Source organism: Acanthisitta chloris, unplaced genomic scaffold, assembly GCF_000695815.1.
Source record: "Acanthisitta chloris isolate BGI_N310 unplaced genomic scaffold, ASM69581v1 scaffold1029, whole genome shotgun sequence".
Classification (NCBI taxonomy): Eukaryota; Metazoa; Chordata; class Aves; order Passeriformes; family Acanthisittidae; genus Acanthisitta; species Acanthisitta chloris.
Genome location: NW_008692899.1, coordinates 215,967 through 235,719, shown reverse-complemented (window position 1 = coordinate 235,719; position 19,753 = coordinate 215,967). Strand labels below are relative to the sequence as shown.

Sequence of the window (19,753 nt, the reverse complement as noted above, 5' to 3'; positions counted from 1 at the left end):
AAGAGTGTCATAAGGCACACCAGTGCTTTACAAAGCAGACAGGATTCCCTTCATTTCATCTGCTTGCACACACGTGAGCCTGTGTTACATTATTCTTGTGGGCTCCTGCCAAACCGAAGGGTGCTACCTGATGCCTGCTGGAAATATAGGTAGGATGTAGAAGAGGGTACACCTCACCCTGAAGTAGTCTCATTGCTGTCTGAGTCATCCTGTGGGTTCCATTAATTACATTAACAAGCTATGTGTAGGATGCAATGCCCAGCTCTCAAGAAGATATCTAACTTTTTGTGGTTTAATCTTAAACTGACTCCCATCCCATAAATCTATGTTGATATTTTCTTTCTGGTGATATACTATCTAGACAGCTGTAAGAAATATGTAAGAAAACTTTTCAAGTAAAAAGAATGTAATTAAGGAAAATTACAGAAAAAGCAAAGAAAAAGCTGTACTGATGTGTTGAGAGGAGGAGAACTGACAGGACCAACTTTGGCCCAGCTATGGTGCTGAAGCAGCAAAGGAGAGAGCGTAAGTTGACAGCTTTTGAGGGCAAGGCCACATAATGTATGAGGAGTGTGGATAATGGATTTTCTTCTCTATTTGCATATGTTTGATATTATAATTCCTTAACCTTGTCCTTTTGTGAAGTTAAAAACCTAGAATTATTGCTTCACTAGGTTTCATGCATCAGATGTATTATTTTCCCTTAAGTTTCTCTCGATATTTTAGGGGTGATTTAAAACTCAGGATGTCCCATTCCCCTGGAGATGAAACGATTCTCTCTCCAGGCTGAACAAGGATGCTCCTGCACTTCCTGCCCTCCATCCTCCTGGAGAGAAGGCTCTATTTCACAACAGCCTGAAAAAGACAATCTTAGGGTGAGTGATGAAGCCATCACGTACCAACCATGTGGAGGGGAGCTATTTGTGTGAATAGAATCTTAAACTTTAAAATATTTGTTTCAATGGTATACAGATCAACAGCAGGGGATTAATTTCAGCTAATTTCAGAAACCTGAGGTGGTTTCTAAGCTAGTCCCTAGGTACCCTTTGGTACAATGGCTGCCTACAATTAGGCAGGTGCTTAATCTAAGACATGAGTCATCTGACCCAGTTTAGATGTCTACTTTGGGATGACAGAAAAAATCAGAAGGGTGTGCTTGTCTTCATTGTCCCATAGCAGCATTTAAACAGCAAGGTCCGATGCAGACATCTGCATTTAAACAGCAGAATCTCATGGGAAGGACAGTGACAAGTGCAACTGAAGGAAAATAGACAATAACTCTGACACTATTGGTTAAACTTTTTTTCCCCGTGGACTAACATTTGGCCTTGGCACAGATTTATAACCAGCACTGATTTATCTTCCTTTCTGCCTGGTCTCTGGCAGATATGTCCACATTCGAAAGCTGTGGGTACATCCACACCATCAGAGGTGTATGGGCTATGGAGACAAATGAGCCTGTTGTTTCATAGATTCCTTGTGAAACTGGCCAGTTTGAAAGCAAAGAAAAATTCTCCAGCCCATTCAAAATGTGCTGAAGTTTAAGCCATTGGAAAGGGTTGCATCAGGTAAGGAGGAACTTTGAGGCTGACTGTGACACTTCAGTGACTTAAAGACAGACATCTTCCTGAGGGAAGGCTCTTCAGCCCTAAGGTCCAGACTCAACATGGAGTGCGAGTGCAGGGGAAAGCTGCACCATTTCCACTATTTTTCTTTTCCTTTCATGAGAGAGGACTTCGGAAGCTTAAATTTTTAAGTGAATAAAACTCTGCCAAGTACTGTCCAGACAAAATCCTGTAGGTCCTCAGAGGCTACTATGCATGTTAACAGTGCCAGATGGTATTCTTTAATGACATCTACTCAGTCAGTACTGCATGATTTTGAAGTAGGCCATAAAGTATTAAGCATAATGAAGAGCTCTAGAGTCAATCAGTAATCAGATTGCTGTAACCTTGTGATGGCTTTGAGGTGTGAGACACAGTGTGAGATCCAGCAGGACACAGGCTCTTATTTATCATTTACCTAAGCCTCATTTACCACCCACATTAATGGCTTAATTAGCACAGGTTAGCTGTATTGATCTGGAAAATCTTTGTGACGTTTAACAGATAAAATGAAAAGAGAATAAAGAAAAAGACCTTTCTGTAGGATATTGGCATGATCCCTTGTCCTTCAGTAAAATTCCATCAAGACAAAAAGAGAAGAAAAGAAATAAGGAACGAGAAGAAAAAGGAAACTTTTCTAAGTGTAATATACTTATGAGTAAAATTATTGGAGGGCTTTCACTTTCCCAGAACCACTCCCTGCTTCTATACTTATGAGTAAAATTATTGGAGGGTTTTCACTTTCCCAGAACCTTTGCTCTTGGTTTGCCTGTTGGTGATTTCTCATGCTGGGGAAGAGAAGAATAACCTGGAGTTTGTTCTAACGTGTAGCCTCAAAAGACTTGGCAGAGAGGTCCTGTGTGGTTAGAAAAGTTTCACAAGGACCACTAATTTAGTCTTTATAAATGATTTTATAGGGTTTCAGATGGGTAGTCCTGAAATGGATTTAATGTGATGCATCATTTTTTCTGTTCTGATTAGATGGCAGAAACTGAAAAACTCAAAACCAGTTTCATGATACACCTGGTAGATATTAGGCATTTTTCATGTAACCCATAAAAAGGTCCCATTTCCTATCATCTTGCCAGAGCATCCAGACCTACCAGAGTGCTGGTGTAACTGCACCAAGAGTGTGGGTGATGGGGCAGGAGGGCTGCTGTGAGCTGCTATGGTGCAGCCACCACATAAACAAACACCCTCCCTCATCAAGCACCTCATGCAGTGGAAATCCATAGATTTTGGCATCCTATTAATGTCTGTGAATGAAAAAAATCTGTAGAGATCTAAGGAAGTGAATAACAAAAAAGTAGTACTAGTAAAGACAGCTAAAAGATATGATTTTAGAAAAATCAGATTTTTTGGGTTCATTAAAGTTTCTGACGGCCGTTACCATCAATACACATGTGGAATACTTGTAGGTGAGTCAAATTAATTTAGTTTTTGAGCCCTTGCCTGAATTTTGTTCCCCAACTAGATCTAAACCCAAAGAAGACTTATTTTTATGTCACCAGTTAGGTTTTGGGCTAATGCGTGAACTACATGAGTTGTACTTGCAAGACCTTGGAGAAATGAATTTCTTGCTCTGTTTCATCTGTACAGACTGCACTGGACAGTCAACATCCCAGCTTCTATTCAGTTCAAAATCTCTTTACTAAACCTCCATTTATGTGAATAAACACATGATCTTTGGAAATATGTTGATAGCCATAAAGACTGGAAGTAGCCTGTGAATGAACTTATACTGAAGTCATCTATGGGCACTATATGTTGAAGAGCAATATAGCTGTGTGTGTATAAAATGAGACATGAATACTTGTGCCAATTTGAGTATACCTGAATAATACAGTAATTCTGGGGAGCCAGTGTAAGTGTCCTAATTAATCAGTAGCCTGATGTAATAATCAGGACTCCTTTAAGCTTGTTCTGAATCTTCAAATCTTATTAGAAGAGTAACTTGCTGATTTGCTGACAGAGGGTAAAATTTTTCATTTCTAACACTTTTTCTTATTTTTAACTTCTAGTCATGTATTGCTGTTCCAGGTAATTGGTGCAATCACAACCAGTTATGCAATTGGGCCAAATAGATGTCGTAATATGCGTGTAGTTTTGGTGACAGCTGTAAAAGCCTTTACTGGACTACGTGTAAGAGCATTACATCACATATGCAGGAGAGGGACTTGAAATTCATGGCCATTATGAAAACCATGTCTTGCAAAATAAAAACTGATGAGTTCATGGTAAAAAAATATGTCCTTACAAGTTTGGTTTGAAAAAGAAATCAGAACATTTTAAGTTACAGAGCTCAAAATAAACTTTCAATTATGGTTTGATTAGCTGGTTCAGGGATAAGCCAAAATTGGCTGTATGTATCCTTATCATAAAAAGAACAACTTTCTGCTAGACCAGGACTTTATATACCACTCTGCAAACTTGGTTTTACTGCTGAGAACAGGAACAAATAAACTAACATAGTTATAGACTTCATAACGGTCATGATTCAGCAGCAGCTGTGTGGCAACTCAGCCCCTTTAAGATTAAGCCAGCATTTCTTCCTGGCTCAAAAATACTCTTTTTTCTTTAATTCATAAAGAGTCAGATTCTGCTCTCAAATGTGTCTGTAGTTCTCACTGAAGTTAATGGAGCTGAAGGTTATCTGTTGGGATAAAGAAAATTTCACTGTTGGCTCCAGCTATTTTGCTCATAACAAACCCAGAGTTGAGAGCACTGGCAGAAGAAATTACTTTCTGCAACAGCCTTGTTGCTAAGAAGTGGTCAAAGAATTTTCTCCTGAGACCACATACAAGCACTTTCAATTATATTATTATTTCAAAATAAAAAATATCTGAATTCTGTCAAGAAGCTGGATTTTTAACCCTGGAGACATAAGCAATATGTCAAGCATAAGCAATTTGGCATAAGTGAAATACTGAAAATTTTAAGCAATGTTTTTCTAAAGGAACATGAATGCATCACAATATCAGATTTGTAACCCCTCTATTAATTACTATCCAGGTCACAGCCTGGACATCTCTCAGAAGCCTTCAACATCCCTGGTTTGGAATGGTTCTAGGAATAATCAAGTAGTACAGTTTTCAACACTAGCTACTTTTCACTAAATGCTCATCATGAGAAGCAAAAGTTAGAGAAATATGCTAAAACAATTGCCAGAGACCCACTAGAAAAAATGCAGAACACCTCACTCTGGACTCCAACCGGCCTGTTTACATAGGGACAAATATGAAGGTCTGCAGGACACTCGTCAGTCATTTCTTACCCATACATTTTTTCATTGTGCTGGTCAAGGTGTGAATTGCTGATTTCATAGAATCATAGAATCATTTAGGTTGGAAAAGACAAATCCACCTCTGCCAAGTCCCACTAAACCAGATCTCTAAGCACATCTTTTAAATACCTCTAGGGATGGTGAGGTAACTATACACATGGACAACCTTCTCCAATGCTCAATTACCCTTTCAGTGGAGAAATTTTGTCTGCTATCCAATCTAAGCCTTTCTTGGTGCAACTTCAGGCCATTTCCTCTTCCTGTTGCTTGCTGCTTGGGAGAAGAGACTGACCCCATCTCACAACAATCTCTTTTCAGCTGCTTCTCATAAGATTTGTGCTCCAAACCATTCACCAACTCCATTGCCCTTCTCTGGACACACTCCAGAATCTCCAATGTCTTTCCTGTAGTCAGGGGCCCAGAATTGAACACAGGATTCAAGGTGTGGCCTCGCCAGTGCTGAGTACAGGGGACAATCACTTCCCTAGTTCTGCTGGCCACGCTATTGCTGTTACAGTCCAGGATGCCATTGGCCTTCTTGTCCCCCTGAGCACACTGCTGGCTTATGTTCAGCTGCTGTCAACCAACACTCTCACATCCTTTTCCACCAGGCAGCTTTCCAGCCACTCTGCCCAGCTTCTCACAATTCAGAAAGCAGTGAGGCAGGCAAACCCTTTCTTCCTGCTCATTTTCTGGGCAAACACAAAAGGGGCCAGGGACAGGGTCAAAACTCCATGCAAATCCCTTGACTCCTTCAGCACTTTTCTGTTTGCTTCCTGTGAACTTCCCAGCTTCACTTTTTCTCCTCTCAGTATGCTCCATTTCACTAGCGTGCAGACTGTGGGCTAGATGAATTTGCAAGTCAACACACATTGTGTCCTGGTAAAATGTCTTCTAGTGCCTCACCTTGAATACACAGATTATCCTTAAAGTGATACTACATCACGCTGAAGAACAGATTTGAAACATGGCTGGGTCCAAATGGAGTTGATACAAACTTGCTTCTGTGGCAGTGACTGATGCTGGGCCCCATTCCCAGCTACCCAAATGCAAATAAGAACAGCAGAAGTAGTAACTCCATGCTGTCTTGTTCTACCAGGAATGTGACCCTGAGCACCTTGTTCTTTTTTCTTTCATTAGGAATAAATAAATCAGAAGGCTGTGGGAATTCTTCAGGAAATCTTCAAGGACTAGGTCTGGTAATTACTCTTCCCACATGAGGGATATCTATAGGATTCTACAGTGCAGTGTCCTCTCTCAACAGTCCCAAAAAGTCAGAACTGTAGTGAAATAAGACAACTTCTTTATGACAGGCCTCATATCTCTTATCTCCATCCTCTCACAATTTGTTGACTGCTCTCTCTGACCATCTGCCTCTCACTATCCTTTGTTCCTCAGACATAGTTTATCTAGGGGAGATTTCCTGTGATGAGCTGTGCGATGGGATGTAGTGTTGACATAGTAGACCTCAGATCTCTCTGCCTGAAGTTGTAAAGACTAACCATTTGGACTCAGGAGGGCTTCAAGTCCCCACAGGAGGTGTGCTGATATACCATGGCCATGTAGTAATTGAAGACAGTCAGGTTAGAATTGAAATGCCATCATTGCCATCTGAAACAGTTTTCAGCTGGTAACCAATGCTGCCAGTTGCTCAAGGACACGCCTTCAAATGCCATATTAGCACACACCAATGAACCCTTAGCAAACTAAATAAGGCCCTTTGAGCACCAGGTCCTGTATTTTAAAGCCACTCTCATTGGCATAATCTAAGATTGGCCTCCTCTGCTTCTAAATGGCATAGATGTCCTGCGGGCAGAGCAGGAATCCCTGCCTGCACCTTCTCCACCAGGAGCAGTTGTTGGACATACCAGTAATGTGTTTGGAGATCCAGCAAACAGGATGTAGATTGGATGCTGCTGTGGTAAGACAAGAACTTGCCCAGAAGGAAACTACTCTAGAAGGAGAGTGATTGCCATTGTAGTTGTTACTCCAATACTAGTTTTCCTTCCAAGTTATCTATGTCCCAACTAATTTCCTCAAACCATTTCTATTCCCTTTCTTGTACCTCAAAACACACACTTTGTTTCAAGCTATTACACAGCCAATGAAGAACTGGCTACCTGGCCTGTCTTATGATGAAATTTGGGAACTCGCTTTTGTGGACATGCCCCAAATGTTTGGCTGAAACTGAGCACTCCTATTAAGTCTGCTGTTTGGGACAGTTTGACAGCCATGGAATGTGCCCAGCCACCAGCCTAGATTCGCCTCTGGGCTTTTACCATGAGCTCACCCTGAAATGTACACACGTGGATGAGATTTGGCTCATATAAACTTTTAAAAATTTAACCTTTTGACTCATTCCTGATTGTAAAGTCAGTCCAGGGAAAGTGCATCTTATATTTCAAACATAAAATCTTCTTTTCCGCTTAAATAAAGGGCACATTCAAAATAAAATGGTTCAGGATTTGATCTTGGCAATTCAAGAACACCTACTGTTTTCTTGTGACTCTGGCAATTGCTTTCCAAGAAAACCTTTGCAATACAAGAGAATACAAACTAATTTACCATTTCTGAACAGCATAAGGTTAGCTGTTTTACTGAAACAAAGTAGTGTTTATCAACAGAGCTCAACTGCTATGTGTTATACCAAGACTAGTAAATATGAGGCATGATACCACTGATTACCTGAATGTATGTGGGTGCTTAGCACAAGTGCTGAGTGACTGGTGGAAAACTTCATTTGTTAAGCAAATGGCTTGAAAAAATGAAACAACTAGGTGATTTAGCAAGTAATGTGTCATTTTAGTTACCTTTTCTTACATTTCTAGTCATTTATTTAATGCTTTGGGGTTTTTTCTGCTTCTGCTATTCAGAACTTTAAGAAAAATCATTATATTGGTTAAATATTTGGGCATTACTAAGAATTACCCAGAATGTACAATCTACCTCTTGGTTATATGAGCACATGGAGTCTATAAATCCATTCAATCAGGCTGCAGGGTTGGGACCTCCACCTACAGGGTATCAGTGACATTCAGTGGCAGTGCCTAAGGGGTGAAGGTCTATCTTACTCTTTTCTAATACTTAAGTATGCATTATGAAATATGTACTGTTAAAACAAAGGGCTCAACAAAATTTCTGGGGCTATTTCTTAGCCCTTCATACACACATGCAGAATGCAAGTAAAAATTGTGACCTTGTAAAAAGGATGCCTTTTGCAGATTTGACTACAGCTATGGAGTAATTTCATTCATAAGAGGTCATCAAGAAACTTTCCCCTCCCCACTCAAATAAACTTGTGTCACTAAACCAAAGAATCCTGACTTTCATAGGCTACCCAAAGCCAGGTTTCATGGTACATCCCAGAATAAATCACAAATAACAATCTTTCTCCCTTCTCTCATAAAGTTTGCCAGTTTTCTTTTATAGCTTCATACTCAAGATGTGGTCATAAATTTGAATTCCAAGCCATTTGCTCCAACTGTCTTTTTAATATTAACAAAAGAGTAGCAAGGAGAGAAGCAAAATAAAAGAAACAAACAGAACAAGCAATGCAAAGTAAAAGGACTCTAATGAAAGCAGTAACTTACTGTAGCTACTTTCACTATCGCTGGCATTAGAAGAAACATGTTCTGCAAGAACAGTACAGCAAATTAAAGAACATAACCAAGCACCACAGAGCTGCAGAAACTTAAAAGAACTGCCACAGTCATGCAAAGGCAGTTACAGAGAAGAAATAAAAACTGTGCAGTGACATTATCTGAAAACACTCAGAGAATTTACACAGGTAAAATGAAAGCTTTCTCTCTTGCGGCATTTCAGAAAGCGACTATATGTATTAGCTAGTGATATGTATCATAGCAAAGCCATGTCTTTCTGATGAGACAATAAATGACATCTCAGGTAACTTCATTTCAATGTATGTTATGGTCATCTTGTATCTCACTGGAAGTTTTGAGCAATTTCTGGAAATCTAACTGTCTGCTCATATTATTCTGCACTATCAGTAACATGCATCATTAATGCATTGGAACTATTTCTGCTAAACTTCTAACCTGTGTTCATCTTTAATCACTATGTGCTACCCCAAAGGGTTAACAAATGAACACATAAGTTGGCTGGATATTACATAAAAGGGCAAGCCAAAGCCAATGATAAAACTAGCAAAAAATGGAAGGAGTCTTTCCAGACTTTTTCTAGCTTCAGGATTTAAGCTGAAGTATGAAAAGCTTTACCAGATCAGCCTGGATGGGTGAACAGGGATATAAAAACTATCATGATGGGTCAAACTTGTGGTTTGCAAAGTCAGGTGTCCTGTTTCTATTATCATAATTTTGGAATGAAGGTGCAAGCTATATCATGTAAAGTTGCTGTTCCAAAACTGTAGTCAGCAGACTATTAATGGTCAGTCAGACCATGACATATGATCTCCAGGAGGTTTGCAGGACCACATTAGGCAGTGGTTTTAATATTATCTCTGGTAGAAATGCTGATTACTTTGCACCTGAAAGATTCTTTGACAGTTCAAACTTTTCAGCTGGTCCAGGACATTTAGAAGCCAATGGCATAATGGCTGTACACTTGGGAGCACCCTGGGTTAATGAGAAACGCAGCAACAGAGCCAAGAGCAGCTGTTCTCTGTAAGGTGCTGCACTTTCCTCATGTATCAATCTAATGGCTTAGTGCTCATAGATTGGGAATGATGGTGCTCTGAAGGAGCAGAAATGAGAGGGAATGATATCTGATAAAAACAGTAATGGAAAACCTTGATCTTGGGCTTAGGATGAAGGTTTAAAAAATTAAGCTTGCATTTTGAAGAAAACAGCGTATTGACTTTTGGATATTTCATAGCAGGTTAACAAGGGTTATCTCAAGCTAATATGCTACACAGAACCTTGAAGAACTTAGCTAAAAAGAATAGCCCTCATAGTAAGAATTGTCATTAAAAAGCATCTGTGAGTTGAATATTGGTAAAATTTAGATGGATGGGAATGTCTAGAGGTGTGTCAGTAATTGAAAACTAGGTGCAATATTACTAGAGAAACTAGAGCCTATATAATACCTCTGTGTTACTTTGTCCTATATCTATTTGCAGAATTCAGTTATCTACTTTAAAATGGCTGGATGTTATGTGGATTTGCCTTTGCAAGGACACAGATATTCAGGAGGTTTATCAGATCAGAAATATTTTACTTTTTTTTTAGCAGGGAAGGATCTGCATTTGTTGCTAATGAGCTGCTATGACACTTCAACGACCGCAGAATGGTTAAAATTCACATGGCAGTGATATTTGCTGTCTATCACTGACAAAACTAGCCTTGCAGAACTGTTCTTCCTTGTACAAGAGATGAAGCTTTCATCTTTAAATTGTGAGCTACTGCATGGCTTAAAGTTAAACCATTAAAATGTCTCTTCGACAAATCAGTCAAAAACAGAACAATCTCCAAAACTGTGTGCATGGATGTACATTCCTGCAATTAAAAAGCACATACAAAACAGAAGGCGATGCAGCATTAACATTCACACACATTTTGCTCCAATTACTTGGTGCTTAAGAAAAAGAATAAGAACCAAGGAATAAGCAGCCAAACACATGCAAGTGACATTTTGTTTAAATTATTTAGGTCTGGATACAAAATATAATGTAGCTATATATGTAGAAATCAGCTGCAAAGATTTCACTCTATACAGTTTTTCTTGTCTTTCAAGGAAGAAAAATTGTTTCTGAGCAATGATCTGACATATTACACATTCTGCAATGCCAAGTCTTGAGACAGGATTGCTGCATCAGAAAAAGAAGTTGACTAAGACTGCATGACAGAGAATAGGTTGCTAATGGTGAAATGGATCCGAAATCATCTTTGGAGAATGTATGGTCTTCTCTAGCCTGCAAATGACTTCTTCCATTAATAACAAATGCTAATCTAAAATCCAGCAAAGTAACAAACACTCCCATGCAAAAAGCTGAAAATGCAGAAGCAACAGCATATACTAATTTTCTATTGATCACCTCAAGATGTGATTAAGTTAAAATGTTTAAATTTCCCTTTAGATGGAGAGGGAGGGATTGTTGCTGAAAGAACAGTCTAGGCAGCAAAACGCGTTCTAGGTATGCTACTCTACAGAACTGCCATGATGGGAACAATAACATACTGTCAGAAACAAAATGTGTTATTACAAAAGAAGTGAAAGTGTTTGCTTGATACACTGTATGTTATTTAATATTGTCATGCAGAACGAAACGATCGAAACATTTTTAATGCATTCACAGCTGGGTAACAAATAAAACTCTATCTTGTGCATGCTAGGAGTGGAGGGTCCTCAGAGAAGGAACAGAAGCCAAAACAAAACAAAACAAAAAAGGGTTTACAGTGACCATTCCTGGGAACTTACTCAGAGTCTTTGTTCCATAACCGTCGTCACCTAATCCGGGGATGTCCTGCACGGAAGTCCCCAGAGAGAGCAATGAGAAAGGAAGAACAGCCGCAGAAGAGGAAGGAAGAAGTCAGTGGAATTGAAATGGATACTACCATGACTGACCATGTTGATTGAGCAATCTGGATCCCTGCCTTTTCTTTCTGAAACAAATTTAGACCCATATACTATGGGAATTCAGCCAATGAAAGAGGCAGTGACCGTGGTACATGCCTTTTGGAGCTGTGAGGAAGAAGGAACAACCAGACAAATAAAATTCCAGAAACTCTCCTCACTGGATAAATTTAGGAGAGAATTATTAAGAAAAAAAGTGAATATTTGGGCTTGGAACTAGCATATATTTTTAACAATGCTAGCTCTCTATATAATTTAAGCAAGCAGTAAAGGCTTGTGGAGGTACACATTCCAAGATCTGATTTATTTCAAGCTGTTAGCATGGTTGCTTCATTTAATTGTCAAACTTTCAGTGAAGTCGCTCATGGCAATCCACTTGGAGAATGTCAAAGGCAAAAAGGAGATTAGAACAGACCTTCTAAAAAGTAATAGTTTAATTTAATATTGTGAAAGAAATCACATTTACATTATTTTGAGCCAATTTTGATTTGGGAATATTTATAAGAGACAAGTTTAGATTTATGACAGATGCCACAACAATTTTGAGGAGCCACATTTGTGCTTCCAAAAGTTAAGGTCACTGCTTTATTCTTCTTAAAGTGGTATTTCCATGGATGGAAGGACCAGCTGGATCCAAACTGCAGTCATACATTGGTCACAGTAGTAATACCTCTCCTGCCTGCCTACAACAGATATTTGCCTAGATGTGTGGGATACTGCTACCATGCGTGTCACCCATTTTTTGTGCTGCTGCATGTGACATCATCTCCAAGAGGTTACTTACGTTCTGGATCACTTGTTTCCTGCTCACTCTGCTCCTTGCTCTTGTAGAATGGGAATTTTCGTGAAAAGATGAAGTTCTTTTTACGCTTGTCATTGAATGACTGTGAAGGAGAAAAGGCATGGGGCAAAAACAGGGACGTCTAATTGTTGTCACACTCATGCTGACAAAACAACTAGTTTGTAAAAGTGGAGACAACTGTAGTGACTCATATCAGTACAAACCAAGTGGCTGCAAAGAATCAGAGGGGGTTGTGGTGAGGTCTGCAGGTTGAAGCCAAAGCCCCTGGAGACTGGATCAGTTTGGTTACAGAGGTCTCAAGTCACAACCTTCAGCTACTTGGAAACTACCATGTTTGGCTTGTTCAGATGAAGTGCTACAGATGGTTTATCATGCTTTGAGATCAAGCTACTCATCTTTAATTGTAGCAGACTGTGCACAGAATTAACTGGTTGAAAAAGAATGGACTGTAAAGAGGAAAGCGGAAGCCTTTGATTTGCTTGTAGTAGGTATGTGTATTCAGTTCTGTGCCAATTAAAACAAAAAAGGTTTTTTACTGGTAGCTGTTGCCAATTTAATATTTTTTTTTTAATTTGGCCTCTTAATTGACAGCTTCTTAAGTGTGTTTTAATGCTTTTTTGGAGGGGCATAATTAAAAAAATACTTTTATGTTTTTATACATATGCGCTTTTACTCATCACGTTCCTCTGGATATACTTGTAGTTTTACGTGATTTAGAGATGGAATTCTGCTGCTAAGTATAATTCATTGCATGTTGAACAGTATACATTGCCTTAATTCTTCAAATGGGAAATTAATATGGAAGAAATTGGTTTTTTTTTACATGACTTTACAGACAGTCACAAGGAGTCATAGCAATGTATTATGTAAAACCAGGATATGCCTACTTGGGACATTTATTTCAGGTACTAAATAGGGAAATAGGGTCCCTATAGAGTCACTTGAGAGAAGCTGGCATTTCCAGAGGGTGTCTATGCAGAGCTGCAGATACTGTGTGTCTGAAGTGATCTGTGTTGTCAGTCAGACAATGTCCTATACTATCTCTCATACTGAGCATATAGAGTGCCAAGACACAGAACTGTGCAAGTGATCACCTCCAAGAGAGCAGAGACCTTCTTAACTCATTTGAAGGACCAATCTCATGTGCTTGTTATTGTTCAAATTAAATATAACCAGTATTTGGCTCCAATTCTGAAACTGAATATATTCAGAGTCTCAGAATGTAATTTATTTTCTTACATTTTGGAAGCACAGTATAAAATGTGGTTTAGAGCATGTATTTCTGAAAGATGTGTACTGAAAAATCTCCATTAGAATAGTTGTCTACTTGTGTCACGAAAGTTTCATGCCACTTTTACATTTCAAGCATATTTAAAGTTTAGTAACTGAAAACAAAGGAAAAAAATGCACATGTAGAATAAATGATCCATGAAAATCTCTCAGAGTATGCAAACATTCAATGTGAAATTAATGTGGAGTTCATGCACAAATAATCCAGACAGCATGCAATTTCAAAACAAAGCAAATATGAAAGAAAGCCAGAGAAAAAAAAAAAAAGCACATGAAGGATTAAAGTAATCTGTGGATGAAAGGAGGACTGACATGCACATTACATCACTTTAATGACCTGAACGATATAATTAAATTAAAATGTGTTTTCTGTGATTATTTGTTTTATTTTTCCAAAGAACGGAATGTAGCATGTTAACATTTCCATTTGTGAAAATGTTGTTTGTCACAATTCATCTGAATTTGACATAGTAATACTATAGGCATCACACTTTTAAAGGGAAACTATATATATAGATACAAAATGACACCTCAAAAAGCAAAGGGGTTTTAAAATGACAATCACTTCATTAGAGAATGCCATTTCACTTTGGAATTCAAGAGAATGTTATCAAACTGATAAATAAATATGCTGTGTTTTACCGAGAGTATATAAGAAATAACACTTATATGTATTCTTTTTCAATTCCCCCCCCCCAAACAGCCTAGAGTAAAAACTTCAGAAAGTACATTTTCACCAGAAAAGCATGTATTTTTTTGTCATGTTTATGCATTATCTAACAGTATATATCAAGTTAGACATATGCTATAGCATTATATAAACTTTTTCTCCTTTTGCAGTTTCAAGTACTGGGTTGCTTTTTTTAATAAGATATTGTTCCAGTTCGGTTTGGATGACAAAAATCTGGCAGTTCATAGCAGATGACTATTATGTGCAACTGTGTCACTGCATTTGCACTGGTAAAATACCTCATTCCTAAAATAAAGCTGACTCTAGGTATATTAATATCCATAACCAAATATGTTTATGCATATGATAATATTTCTATAGATTAATCAATGTGTATATTCATGTTAATACATACTATCATAGTGTAGTCAGAGGGTTTATCTTTAAAATAACAAAGAAACCACAAAATATTATAAAACAGTAAAATGGGTCTGATTTTGCAAACTTATAGAAATAATTAGTCCTTGCTATTAACTGAATGGTCCTTGGTATTAACTTGATTTTGGTTTCGTATGCCATATAAATGGGAATAAATTCAGGCTGATGGTCTCCACCTCACAGGCATGAAATCCTGCAGACACCCAGTAACCACTTACAGCTATCATGATTTATATCTCTAATGTATAGAGACAAGGGGCTTGGCAAAGAGAGAAGAGGGAGACTCATACAAAAAAAACCAACATGTTTCTACTGGACACACTGTATGGTGCTCTGTTGGTGGAGGAGTAGAGACCAACACTTAATGCATCTTTTCTTTTTAAAGACAGGATCATTCATGTGAGGAATTGTAGCAAGGTAAAACTGCAAAATTCAGATGTATATTTGAGAAATTTTATTTCTATATAATGTAAACCTGTCAAACACTCTGGAGCCAGTTTTTCCAGTGCTGCTGGAAAGCTGAGAAATAGATGTAGATAAACGAGACAGAGGTATTTACCTACATCTCTCCACTTGATGCAAAAGTTGCATGCAGCTGGAATTGAAATTGTGATATCAAGCTCAGCTTGATTCAACAGCATTTATACAGGCAGAGTTTATGAAATACAGTGAAAAAGTGCCTGAAAGTGGATTCCTGTATAAGTCACAAATTCGTTGCCATGAATAATGTAAAAACCTGTAATGGCAAATAACTGTGACATTTCAGTCACAGTGGAAAACCTGCACAATAGATTACTTTCATACCTTAGAGTGATCAGTTCACACAGATTACCACTAACCTAGGAACTGGCATTAGTAGGCACTTACCCAGACAAGTGCCTAAGACTAAAACGCAAATGAAATTTTCAAGTACTGTTCGACAACAGAACAGCAACAACATTCATAATATTTGAATTGTGATGAAAAAGAGTCTCAGAAAAAAAGGGGAGAAAAGCTTGCACTGATGTCCTGGCTTGAATTCTTGTTTGATACTACTTAGGCATAGAGTGTATTTTGAAGAAGGCAAGAAAAATAATCGTGATGTGCACTCTTGCTTGACCAAATATCCCCAGATGTCCCCAGTTATGTAAGCCTGGGTTACACATACCAACATTCCCTGGTTGTGACAGACATTAAACCACTGTGTGTTTCTTCTTAAGAACTCGCTTTGGTATTTATTTTGTGTCAGCATCAGTTTTGTATTCTAAATGCTTTTCCTTAGGTGCAGCAACCATATATATATGTTACTCATCAGCTAACAGGATAGTGGTTTCAAAAGGAAATTTTCACGTAACATTGAATAAATAATCCAATTTCAAAATTTGCTTTATAGTAGTAAACATCATAAAGAACAGTGCCTCAGTAGTTTGATAGTTCTACAATACTGCAATAGACAACTATATCATTTACTTTGAGCTTCTTTCCAATTTTTTTTTCACAGTGTAGCTGATCCAGCCCATACTGTTTAGTGTAGAGGTGCTCTTGACAGAGGTTGTCCTCTTTATGCTTTGCAGAAGAGCCTAATACATTGGGACAAGATTTCTTTTGATGCTCTAAAAGCTCTAACAGCATCTCTACCTTCTAAAAGCCAATAAACACTTTGGGAATGCTTTCTTTTGTTATTTCATTCAACCAATACTAGTTCTCACTCATGAGCTGGGAATCAGTTTCAGCGATCACCTGAGAAAAAGATGTTCCAGAGCACTGGCTGTGAAATTCTTTTACACAGGGTGCAGATGAATTTCATATACCATCTATTTTTAGCCAGGTTTCAGCTATGCTTTAACCTAGTTTTATGTCATATAATTATGTATGTCAGTCTTTTTCTGAGATTGGTCTAGCAGTGAATATGAGAAATTAATTTTACTGCTTCTCATCTGCCATAGGGTTCTTTTATTCTTCTCCTTTAATACCTGGTTTGGGCTGAAGTGAAATGAAAAGCCCTCACTTACACAGCATTCTATAAAAAATCTACAAAATTTATTATCAACATTATGTCTCTGCAATCCTTTTCTCTATTATATTAAAAAAATGACACTTTTTGTATTATGGACATTCTTCTACTCATTTGAACACTGACTTTAATAAAGGTTTGGGCACTCAAACACTGCTAAATCCCTACATTTTAAATCTCTCTCATCATACCAAAAAGTTGCACTGGCACCAAAAAGAAAAGTTTTGGGCTTATCCTAAGAAAATGGTTAAGACCAAGGTGGTTTCTTGTATTAAGAATGAAGAATAATGAGGTTAAATGGTTTGTCTAGAGGAAAGCCAGTGCTACTGAGTCATTCTTGCTTTCCTGGTGTAACTACAAACTTGACCATGGACTGAATTCACACACACAGAAAGCACTTCGTGATGTCCATGCAGACATGCAGAAGACAAGCTAAGAAGTTGTTCATGGCAAGTGTAAGCCTGGTTGCACAGTGACCACACAGTGTATTCTTTAAGATGTAGATTTTTCATTGTCAGTCTGAAAACACAGTTATATGCTGGCAAGCCACACTTCCCAGCTTCTCTCTGTCTTTTTATGATATGCAAAGGGAAAGATGTTGTTTGGAAAACAGTTGTTAGGAAAAAAAATAATGCCTGGACTACCGTCATTCCTTATTGAATTTTTCCACTGTGACCTGTTTTGATAAGTGAGAACAACTGGATGAGAAGAAGCTCAAATGAAGAGGACTCTGCAGGGAGATTCAGGTATTGGCAATACAAAATTTAAAAGTACAAGCCCAATTTACAATTCCATGCTGTCTAGCTTCTCCAGATAAGAATAATGTGACTTAGTATTCATGAACATGAAATTTTACTATTTTTTTAAAAGACTGACTTATTGCCACTTGTCACCAGCAACTCAATTTTAAGTCCTAACAAACCAACAGTTAACCACACAAACTACTAGTGGCACTGAAAGACTCCTAGATTTTCAAGAAAACATGTAAACCCAGTATTTTCAGTCTGTAAACATGTATTTAACTTGGTGCAAGGTATGAAGGGAGTACTCATCTGTGCTAATTTGCATTGCATCATTGTTAGCAGGCTTGAAACGCCAACGCAAAAACCTCACATACATGACAGTCAAGGTCATTTACACGTATCTGAAGGTTGTAAGCAAAGATGGTGGGAAGGAATTGCTCAAACAGCAGCACTGAAATTAACAGTCTGAAAATAAGAAAGGGAAAAGCTCCTTGACAGTGAAATCAATTTGGATGTAGAATAATCTATCCCAAGGGAAGTGGAAAAACCTAGATCATTTTTTCACATTTAAAACAAATCTGCTAATCTTTAGTACTGCGGGGAATAACACTGCAGTGCCTGGAGAGAAGGGGGCAGTGAAGGGAAAAGAACTAAACAACAAGCCTCTCCCAGCTCTAACATCTTTATTTCCATGATGTGATGCTCACAGACCCAGCAGCACAGAGCTGTGCTGTGGTCCAGCGCTGCCTTGGACCTAGCTGAGCTCGCTACAGCCATATGGGCAGTGTGAAGGTCTTCCTCTCCTTTCTCACGTCTCTAACTGGAGTCAGAAAGCACATTTGATGTTTGGCAATGTTGTCCCAAATGTTCCTCTACTGTTTTCAGTACTTTTCCCCAAAAAGTAACTTTCCCTGTTAGAGCTGATGTTTGTCATCAGCTGCTAACCCTGCTAATAAATCTTTGCACATGTGAACCTGCCTAAGTGTTCTTTGTGCAACAATGATGTTGAAAGAGCTTCAGAGCTTAATGGCAGCATTGAGGTGCACTTGGCAAAGTTTTGGGATTCTCATTGCCAGCCCAGACCCACAGGTTTTCATATAATACACTACAGGACCTTTATCCACTTGATCTTCATTCCTCAGTTTCGATCAGGTATTTTTTAAAATCTTTTTCGTAACTCTGATTCCCTGTTGGCTGCTGATGCTTCTTTAGGTTTTAAAATTAAATTAGAGTTTTGGTCTCTATGCAGTCTTTTGAGTTAATTTCACTAATAAATTAAGCCACAGAAGGTGTTAGTTATCTGTGCTGTTAAAAACCCCCCACCAACTGGCTCCTTATCACCATTTTTTGTGGAATCCTTTATGCAGACAAGTGCCATGCACTTGTGCAAGTGCAAACTACTGAATAAAATGGACCATTGTGTTAAAATAAGTTGCATAAAGTCCTTTACGACTCTTATTTTGTGAAGTAGCTGTGGAAAAATATTTACAACACCTACATGCTTTCAAACTACTTATGGAAAGATAATTGGATACGACTGCCCTTTTGAGTTAAAGGACGAGTGTTTGCATTCACAGGTGACTGGTGCAGCAGGTTGAATTATGGCAAAGGTCTGGCTCAGGAGACAGTGAATCATGCCAGACTCATAGTTTTAATTTAAAACATTGATTTATTTAGACCTGACGGGTAAAGTTATAATAAATAAGGAATGGGTAAACAAAACCAAAGTCAATCTCTAAGATACTGGTTTGAGGTTTGTCTAGGAGATGAAGCTCCTGCATCTTCCAGTAATGCATCTCGCATGACCAGTCTCACAGGTAGGATATCAAGTTAGATGGTCTTTGGCTTTGACCCAAGTTGGCAGTTCCTGTGTCCCTATAACCTTCCAAACACAGCCTGTGAGTCACTAAGTCAATTATCACTGAGGTGCTGAAATTTGAGTAAGCCAGAAATAAAGATATGAAATATAGAGTTGGTATCTTCTGATTGAGTATTAATGCTTAACTCCACACTTCTGGAACTTTGTGTGAAATCTTACTAGAAGAAAACTGTTCTCTTTCTAATTCTTCGACAATATCTATTGCAAATACAAGAAATTTTTCTTTTCAACCATTTTTTTTTCAGAAGAAAAGCCAGGTAATTATGGCATTATCTATATATACATGCAAATTTCCTACCATTTAATTCAGGATATCAGACAACAAGTTATAAAAATAGCACATGCATGAAGATAAACTCAGCACAAATTTCTGCTGAAACAGTTTAGACGAGAAACAATTAACTCTACTGTAAACTTTGGTACTTTACCTGTGCTAGCAAATTTTCACTGTGTTATATTTAAACCGTGACCGATTTAAACATTACACTGTATATCTTTATGT

At 38.2% G+C, this 19,753-nt stretch overlaps 1 protein-coding gene across 1 annotated transcript in view; it reads right to left on the bottom strand.

Annotated features, from left to right (window-relative positions):
- Nucleotides 1-19,753, bottom strand: part of DLG2 (discs, large homolog 2 (Drosophila)) — a 116,673-nt gene that overhangs the window by 11,123 nt on the left and 85,797 nt on the right. Inside the window, exon 5 of the mRNA XM_009082833.1 lies at nucleotides 11,281-11,326. Coding sequence (XP_009081081.1) covers nucleotides 11,281-11,326 — 46 coding nt within the window. The remainder of the gene's footprint in view (nucleotides 1-11,280; nucleotides 11,327-19,753) is intronic.